Source organism: Erpetoichthys calabaricus, chromosome 2 (assembly GCF_900747795.2).
Source record: "Erpetoichthys calabaricus chromosome 2, fErpCal1.3, whole genome shotgun sequence".
Classification (NCBI taxonomy): domain Eukaryota; kingdom Metazoa; phylum Chordata; class Cladistia; order Polypteriformes; family Polypteridae; genus Erpetoichthys; species Erpetoichthys calabaricus.
In genome coordinates, this window is record NC_041395.2 from 109,637,036 (window position 1) to 109,647,485 (window position 10,450).

The 10,450-nt window shown below is 34.1% G+C and overlaps 1 protein-coding gene across 1 annotated transcript in view; it reads right to left on the reverse strand.

Moving 5' to 3' along the window:
- Window positions 1–677: 677 nt before the first annotated feature.
- The window catches only part of LOC114646246 (collagen, type XIII, alpha 1), a 172,348-nt gene continuing 162,575 nt past the window's right edge, over window positions 678–10,450 (reverse strand). The window contains exons 34-35 of the mRNA XM_051922711.1: window positions 2,641–2,679; window positions 678–2,107 (exon numbers count right to left, since the gene is read on the reverse strand). Of these exons, the coding sequence (XP_051778671.1) occupies window positions 2,105–2,107; window positions 2,641–2,679 (42 nt within the window). The 3' untranslated portion in view covers window positions 678–2,104. The remainder of the gene's footprint in view (window positions 2,108–2,640; window positions 2,680–10,450) is intronic.

Sequence of the window (10,450 nt, forward strand, 5' to 3'; positions counted from 1 at the left end):
TATTGTTTTATAAGTAATACTAGGCCCAAATGTCACTGTACATCCACACTGACACTTCTAGTACAGTGACTGGTGACAACAAAAACTCAAGGGATATACTTAGTTTATGTATTATATTTATATATTTATTATTATAATTATCCCTTAGCTATTATTATTATTATTCACACTCATATTATTGAGGTTGTATGACTCTGTGGAAAATGTTTTATTGGTTTCATATTGTATAAAATGTATATACTGTATACAATGTAAATTAAATTCCATAGATTGGTCCAACTCAACAATGGTCAATCAAATCAATCTGGAATATACATAAATGGATATATGTAAAAGTAATTGTATTGAAATTCATACTATTTTGTAAGTGTGTTGTTTGGAAGCCTAATTAATTCCCTGTAATGATAAAGAACTGATTGAAAAATGACCACCAGCCAACTCGGACTTTAGTCACAAAACAGTGGGAAAATAAAAGAATTAATCAAAATGATCTATCACACATGGACTCCAGTGTGTAATGTGAGCAGCAAGGAGCTGAATGGCACCTACCAGCATTTAATACTTAAAGCATTATATGATGGTGCTTGAAATATTTAGTTAATTAAAAGACTGTTATTCCAGATCTTTAACTAAGAAAAAATAAAAGACAAATATATCCTTACTGAAATACAAATTACAAAACATCATGTTTTAACTTTATTAAAGTTGTGCCAATATAATCAAAGGTCCAGACATCCAGTGTCTGAAAACATTGTCAGAACAATACAGGAAAACAAAAACATCAAAGCTTTAATAGCAATTAACATTAAGATTCAGATGTGACAGGCTAAACTGGCATTGCAGCAGATCAATATTTAACCAACTCAGTCATGTAAACAGTAAACCAAAACACACATTCAGCTCATATGCATCTTTTGAGAAATATTCATGCACTCCAAGAGTGAAATGCTTTGAGAGATAAATATTAAATCAAATTAACAAAGGAGCAGACCTTAGGCAGCTTTTGCACTACTGTACACTATAAAAACAAAACATGAAAATGCAATGCAGGAGAAACTATAGCATATTTAACAAAGTCTGAAGATATACGTTCAAGGTTTAAATACATAAACATCTCAAAGCAATTCATTCTTTTCAGCCTTACACATTTCCCAGCTGAAGGTTGCAGATTTACTGCATGTTTCTTCTTACAAAATGCCAAAGTATCACATAATTAATACAGTGATGGTAGGATAAGTGCAATGGCAGAACACATGAAACGCAAAAAATAAGAATTGATCTTTAAGTTTATTATACAAAATCCTGTGCAAAACAGACATGTATAAAAGAATATCAAAATAGAAAAATATCATACATATAATACAGTGATTCTTTGTAACAAATTTAAAGAATAAACAGCTCATTCATTTCCTGGTGTGCAAAACGACACAGTTAAAAAAATGAAGTCAGAGCGCATTTATAAGAAAACAGAAGCCATGTGCTCTACAGCCTAAATATTCCATCATATTTATTTCTATTTACATTGCTGTGGATTGCTTCTTAAAGCAAACCAATTTCTAAAATATTTCAGCACTATGGAAAGACGTACTTTTCAACTGGTAATTTAATGAAATATCCACAAACAAAATGTATTAATATATTTCCATTTACATTAAACAGATTTTTTTTTCAAAATGTGCAGTACAGACACTATTAAACCCAGTTTAATATTTGTGTCCTTTCCTTCAACTAGAATCTGTTTCTTTTATAATTTTTGGTGCACTATTTCTTATTTAGATCATTACAACTAAATAGCCATAATTTAATATAGGGATTAAATTTGATTTATAAAAAAATTAAAAGTCATTTAAAATTAAAAACAACTTTGGCAGCAATGGTTTCATTTACTTCACTCTCCAGGCTTCTGAATAATTTAGTTTTTTATTATTTTCTAATTTTCATTTTAATTCTGAAGGGAGATACTGAAATACTGCAAATAAATATTGCATGTCTGCTTTGCTATACTTCTTATTATTTTGGTCCAGTAGAATATTACAAAAATTCATGTATAAAAATAAGTACTCTTTATACAGACACACACATTGACACTCCAAGGTTAAATTTGTCACTGTAAAAAAGCAAAAAAAGGTAGCATTGGTTAGTTATTACATCACACATGTCATGCATACAGTTAATAATTTGTCAGTACAAAATGATAAGGTACTGTAAGACTGGAAAGTTCATATTTATTCTGTTTTCCTGCCTATCTTAGAATATCCCTTCCACAATACAGTTAGTCACTGATAACTAATTGATAGGACATAATATGCAACACTGTTCTCCTTCATTTAATCTAATTCATTTTATTTTTCATTTATTTTGCTGTTTCTAATTTGATATAAACTCTTTTTACATCCCTGGGTAGTTAAATTTTCACCTAGTTCAGTAAAGCTCCAAGCAAGAATAGCTACAGAATTTCTCAGTTCAAAATTAACTCCTTGGAAGTCTCTAATCTACTAGTATATTTCCATAAATTATGGCCTGTCACTTTGTAATTAGTAGTGTTCCTCAAAATGCTGCACATTCCTTCATGCTTTATGCACGCAGCACCACTGCACATTATTCAATGCCTTATTCTACGTATAAAAGGTAAAATCTTACTTTATTCCAGCATCCTTGTACAGGCAAACCATCTTCACCCTATAAGGACATGATTACATAGAATGTAAATAAAGAAATACATCTTTTTTCTTGTGAACAATATTAATCCTGCAATTTTGTAACAAATCATTGACCCATTAAGACCAGTAAGTGTATAGATTCAGTTCTCAAAGGCCATAAGAGTTGGACTTTCAGCTCATTACTTTATTCATTAAGAATAATAATTTGAGCAAATCCAGTTGCTTTTCATGAAAGTCTTTTTTATTTTTGGCAAATCATAATCTATACTCCACTTTTTTCAGATTGTTAACAAATAACTGCCAAATTAGTCAATTCTTTTAACATTTATCAAATTGTTCTATAGAATTTTCTTTGCCCCTTTTGATTCTTTATGCTTTTTAAGTAAAGCAATAGCAGTTGTTGTATCATGACTAGTTACAACTTTAAACATTGGGCATGAAATTGGTCAGAAATTCTCTGTCATTGGCAAAGTTGAAACAATCTTATAGCCAGTGGGTTGTCGTGAAGTCCTCCTGCAAGATGACAACTGATGGAGTAAAATATTCAGGATAGGTGGTGGAGGGAATGAATGAAACAAGAACTGAAAGAAAGTTTTGCTGTGTTTAAATAGATGATCCTAATTGTGTTATTGAGACTGATGGTAAGCTGTCCTCTATTTGAACTTTCTTTTATATCAGTCATTAATAGAAGAAAACAATTGTTATTTTAATAGACTGCATTTTGATATACAACTCTGGCAAAATTCTTTCCATACTTTCAAATTTTGCTAGTAGGGAAGTTGATAAAAATGGTAAGTCTAAGAAAAAATCTGCCAGGTGCTTGACTGTACCTGACCAAGATGATGGTGTCTGGAATGAGTTACCACATAACATCATTGGTCCACTTCGCCATCATCACCTATAGTTATAAACTAAGGATATTCAATGAAACAATAAGAGCACAAGTAAAAGCAGTTACTACCCAGCTTGTCTGAAGTGTTGTGTTGATGTGTTGACCTTGTAAAAGACAAAGAATATTGGAATTTGCTATGAGAAGACGCTTATATTTTTCACTTTCTCTTCTGTATGTGCCATTGTTTTCTCTTTGAGTGACTAAAGTTGAGTCAGCATAAATATCTGGTGCATGTAGCAAAAAGAACTGAGTGCGACAAAATGACTTTTGGTAGATAATGATAACAAGAGTCATTAAACAGCAGAAAATTATGCTGAAAAAGAAGTTACATTCAATTAGTTCCGCAAGAATAATAAAAAAACCATAATTGTAAAATTAGAAAACAAGTAAAAGTTCAAAAACATGGACTACACAAAAACAGAAATTCCAAAAATGAATTGCAGAGATCAAAAGGTTGAGTTCATAAATATGAAAGTACAAAAAATATTAAATATGAGAAGCAAATATAATAGTCAATAATGCAGTGAGCACTTAAATTATAAGGCAAATTATTGCAAAACAGCCATTGGTAACACTTTAGTTTAGGTGCTTGAAAAATGCATCTATTACTTATTTGCTGTTATGTAACAAGAACTTAACAAAGACTTCTTTTGGTCTTCATAACACTTACAAAACATCAACAGACAGGTTATTCAGTGTGGCCTGTTGACATGATGGTAAAATAACTTGTTAATATGAAGGGTTCACAGGTCTGATATTAAAAATGTAATGTCAAGAAACATGTGTCTCATTTAGGCTGCCTCAGACTACTTCAAAGTAAAGTTTTCTTAGTAGATCATATTATAAAGAAGAATGAACACTATACTGATGATTTGCAAGGGTTGTGAAGACCCAAAGAAGTGTTTGTTAAGATTTTGTTACATAAGTGTAAATGAGTAATATGTGCATTTTTGCAGAACCTAAAGTTAAGTGTTACCAATCCACCATCAGATGATGGCAAAATACTTTTTCATTACCATTACCATGAACAAGCAGATTGGTATAAACAAAGGTGGGGTATGACAGGAGTAGAGTTACTGTTACTGTTAACAAAGAGGAGCCATTTCATTTGTCATTGATCTCTAGTGAAAATAAATTGATCGCCTCACACGTTAGCCATACATGGGACCAATAACTGGGAGAAGACCCCAGAGAAAAAAACAGGATGTGCTGGAGGTATAATGTCACCCAGCCAGGTTATTACTGCAAGACAATTCCTCACAAGGCACTAAATGTTTTGTTGTGGGTATGAAAAATACTGTAGGAGCATAATATTCACCATGTTATCACCATAACTTGCAAAGCATTAAGATCATTAGACTAATGTAAGTTGATCTTGGTTGGAAGGAACCTGGAAATTGTTCCAGTAAACCTTTATTTTAAAATTGAAAGTAAAACTGGTAAAGATGTCGTAAGTATGAGTTCCAAATGTAGGGATTAAGTAAAACACTTGGATCGATGATGGCACCAAACTTCAAAATGCATGAAAACTAGAAAAAAAGGACTGGGCAGATCAATAGCAAGGGATTGTAAATTTTACGTGAGGGATTTAATCGAAGATACTGCAAAAACATTTTTCAAATTTTCAGCTTGCATTTCGAAAAGATATTGCTACTCAGTTCAAATGCAGACACTGTTGTTACCCTGGCTTTAGCGGCTCTGCATTGTTTAGGCACACAGGAAAACTTCTCTCCACCTTAGTTGCACCTCAAGGTAAATGTCTTGTTCGACTGCTCACATGCTTATAAGAATCTGAGACTCTGAACAGAGAACAGCATCTGCTGCAGCAAGATGCTATTGCACTGTGTGTGTCTTTTTTAAAACAATAAATTTTGAAATTGAGACATTGTTCCTGCTGACTACAGTGTATTGCACAAGCAAGTGTACCAAATGACAGAAGATGATCAGTCTCTGCTATTATATCCATTTCAATATATATTGTAGATGACCATGAATTGGACTATGTTCACCTCAAACAGTACGTGGCTACTCCAGTGTCTGTTTATCGGAGTACAGTTAACAAGCTAATACTTTGTTCTTGAAATTTATATTTAAACACTTATGCTAATTATATACTTCCTATTATTGATAAAATGTTCAAATGTCAATGGCATTAAAGTATTTTAATAAAGATACTAAATTGTATTTGGGCTTAAATTTGGATGACTGATGCAATTTAAACTGAATATTTATCGTTTCAAAAGAAATTTGTTTCTGAGCTAATGTCACTTTTCTGTGGACTCTTAATTACAGTATGTTAACTACATCATTTTTGCATGTAAAGGGCCTGGTGATGTTTAATTTATTAACACTGTATAAATGTACAAAATGACATTAAATTAATAATTACTTGAACAATATATGCTAATAGTGCTTCTCTATTTTACTGAGAAAAATCGTGTGGTGTGGAATACACTGGGATGAACTGGTGTCCCATCCAGTGTTAGTTCTCGCCTTACACTTGTTACTAGTGGGATGGACAACAGTTTGTTATAGAATTTTAATGCCAGTTCAGAAAATATCATTTGTCAAGTAATATTACATTTGTTTTAAAATGACAGCACAACATTTAGCACAATTTCACTTATTCACTAAATGCTTTTGATTTTTCCAGCCATCAAGATAAAAGATATTCAAAATTATGGTTTACAATAGATTTATTTCAGAAAGACTTATGTCAAAGGCTTAAACACCATTTATAGATGATGTTACTTGACATCTTCCCCAAACCCTGGTTGATCCTTTACTGCATTCTGTATTGTAAGGTAATACCTTGTGGTAGCCTGAGTTTATGTCAATTAAGAGTCATTAAAAAAAAAATTTTTTTTTAATGACTCTTAATTGACAAGTTTTTTTTTTTGTTCTTTATTTCGCCTTATACAATTTCTTGTATTAGGAATTAGTTAGTTTTCGCATACCCCTTGGGGTCAGAGTGCAGGGTCAGCCATTGTACAGCGCCCCTGGAGCAATGACATGATAAGGGTCTTGCTCAAGGGCCCAGCAGAATAGGATCTCTTTTGGCAGTGATGGGGATTTGAACCGGCAACATTCTGGATGCCAGCACAGATCCTTAGCCTCAGAGCCACCACTCTGCCCTAAATGTGAAGGTGAGTGTACTGCAGGGTATATGTTGGATAGGAGCAGAAATTGGAGAAAGTCATATTTAATATACAATGGACAACATACAGCATAATTTTAAGAGTCTCCTTATAAAGTCAATCGAGTGTTTATAAAGTGGCAAACGAACAATAATTGTATAGAACCTTTGACAGCGAGAACTATCCTGGGCACTGTACATACAAAATAACATGTAACTATGACAGAGAGCAAATAAAATAAATATGATAGGTCAAATAATATTTTACAATTTAAATGTTTACATTAGCTCATTTTAAAATTTATCTTGTCCAGTGTATTGTTGAAAGAAGCAGGTGCCAATACTGGCATCACTGGACACAAAGTGGGGATCAACCTTGAAAGAATGCCAATATATTGCAGGCCATGCTAAGAGTGGGATTCTATTTCAGGACACTGGGTGGTGGTGGCAGCAGTGCTAACAGTTACTGTCACACTGTCCTGACATCTAGAAATATTTCTACTAATACACTTTGTATATATATATACCTGTATATATATATCAGAATGCCACAGTATGTTAAGGATATCATAGTATATTCTGTATATATATATATATATATATATACATATATATATATATATATATATATACAGTATATACTATGATATCCTTAACATACTGTGGCATTCTGGTCACACTATGCAAATTAAACTTTGATTAACCAATTTTTATTATATTTACAGAGTGCAGCAAACTCAGCAATGATGGGTTTATAAGTACATTTATGACAGATCTCATTTCATGAGCTGTGCATCACTCCTCATTTAAAGCAACTGGGTACCCACTTGCTAAACAAACTTTAAAATTTGCATTTGAATGTGGTTTGTGTGTTTTTTTTCAAATGCTTTCCAAAACTCCATATATAGTAAACTGTCTATGAAACCTCCCCAGAATAACTGATTTTAATTTGGATAGTCTAAACAAGTTAGTCAACAAATGTCATTCCAGTGCCCAAGATATTAGTTTTCATTCATGGCTGATTCCGTTGTAAAACATGCCAAGACAGCTGTCATTATATTGTTGTAACAATTTTCATTGTACTGGTACTGGTACTGTATGGTGTGACTGATACTAAACAATACGTTTATGTAGTTAATCAGAGACCTCACTGAGAAGTCATAAATAACATTTGTCATGCTTCTTGTAAATTTCCACAGTTCACACTTTCCCTAGCATAACAAAGGCAAAAACAAAGATATCAAGAGATCCCATTTGAACCTGTCAGGACAGGCCATGGCACCCCACAGCCATGTAATTGAAAAAGAACTTTATTAAACTGAAAATTGCTCTTTCCAGTAATTCTTTGGTGAGGCATAATTCTGTAGTATTCTGAAACTTGTTTTCCTTTTATTCTACACTGTATTTCATTTTTGACCTCCACCTTGTTAGTTTTTTTCCTGTTACTATTACTTGCTTAATTATTACCAAGATATTTTGCATGACCATTTCTGACTGATTCTGACCGTCAATGTCTGCTCCTTCATTTCTGTTTTGCCTAGTAAAGTAACCGTGGCTTGTTTGATCAATTCTCGAGCCCTCTGATAGAATTAGCACACAGAATTTATTAAAATCACATCCCTCTCCTTAAAACTCCATTATAAGTAAAATCATTTTTTTATTTTCTGCAACAATGTTTATCGATTAGCCAGTTTGTATAGATCTGAACCCATAAAGTTAAGCATGTGTCTGAACTCCTCTGAACTAATGTTTATTCTCTACAGTTGAGGTTAATTCTTTAGTTGTGACCATATTATGTGAATTTCCCCTTGGGATTAATAAAGTATCTATCTATCTATCTATCTATCTATCTATCTATCTATCTATCTATCGTGGAGACTGGCTCGGACACAGACAGGCAGACACGCTCATGTCACCCAACACACGTTTATTTACACTATTATTTACAAAGTCCAAGTGCCACAAACCCCAATCTTCCCCAAAGTCCAGACCAACCACTCTGCCTCTTCGGACCGCCTCCTTCTCTCTTTCTGTCACTTTGTCCTGCTTCCACCCGACTCCAGCTCCTTGATCGGAGGGAGGCGGCCCCTCTTATCCTCATCCGGACGAGCTCCAGCTACTCTACATGACGTCACGTCCTCCGGGTGACCCTGGAAGGATCGTCCTCCATGGTTGTGGCAGAAGTAAATAAGTCCCGGGCTCGATGAGGCTCGGGGCGCCCCCTGGCGGTGACTAGAGGCCCCAACGGTCTTGAGCATCCGTGCTCCCCTTCCGTGGGCCTCTTCTACTCCAGGGCGGTTGCCCCCTCGTGGCCCGGAGGACAAATATGCCACGACCCAATCCTTCCAGGCATCCCGGCCGGGTCTGATCCCCAGCCATGTACGACACTATCTATCTATATTCTCTGTATTCTTCAACTCTCTGTATCCTTCAATTCAAGATTCAGAGCTGGTGAAAAGTTACAGCAACCTATTTTTTAACATGAAATTACTTAATAATTAGTTTATTACATTTATATAGAGATTTCTTGCTACTCAAAGCGATTTACATGGACAGTAGGGAGCCACTTCACCCACCAACAATGTGCATCATCTACCTGGATGATACAATGGCAGACATTGTTGCGCCAGTATGCTCACTCCACAATAGCTATTATGTGGTTAAGGGGTGGGAGAGATAGCCAGTTTGAGATAATTAGACATAGATAATAACAGATAAGCAATACAGTAATAAATAATCTGACATTCTCCTTTCTCCTGATCTGCTATGAATTTCTGATGTAAAGTCTATTGAGCTTTGTAGCTCTTACTCTGTGGATCTCTCTTCCTACATCATTTTCTGAACCTACAGCTGTCTCAATGATTAAATCCAGGCTGAAGCCTCAAATGTCCCTTTTGCCCTTTTAATTCTTCACCTAATATTCAGCCAGTTCATAATGAAACATTTAGAGATATCTCAAAATGAAATTTAAGATATCTGGAAATGCATTTTAGATACGTATCTCAAACTGAATTACAGATATCTAAAAATGCATCTATTTTAAGATATCTAAAAAGCATTTTATGATATCTTAAATAGATTTTAAGATATCTTGAAATGATATGCTGTACATTTTGAAATACTGTATCTGAAATGCATTTTAAGATATCGTAAATGCAATTCAAGATATCTTGAAATAACTTCCTGTGCATTTCAAGATATCTTAAATACATTTTGAGATGTCTCGAAATCACTTCCCGTAAAATTTCCTATTCTTTCAATGGGACTTCCTCTCTATTTTAAGATATCTCAACATGTATTTGAGATATCTTGAAATGCACAGGAAGTTATTTTAAGATATCTGAAAATATTTGAAATATTTTAAAATGTGCAGGAAGTTATGCATTTTAGATATCTCAAAATGACTTTGAGATATCTATAATAATAAAAGGCAAAGCCCTCACTGACTGACTGACTGACTGACTGACTCACTCATCACTAATTCTCCAACTTCCCGTGTAGGTGGAAGGCTGAAATTTGGCAGGCTCATTCCTTACAGCTTACTTACAAAAGTTAGGCAGTTTTCATTTCAAAATTATACGCGTAATGGTCATAACTGGAACCTCTTTTTTGTCCATATACTGTAATGGTAGGCAGCAAGATGGCCGTAGGAGACTGAGTTGCGTGTCGCGTCATCACGCCTCCCACGTAATCACGTGAACTGACTGTGAACTCAGTACGTAGAAAAGAAGGAGGAGCCCCAAAGAGCACAGAAGAAAACAT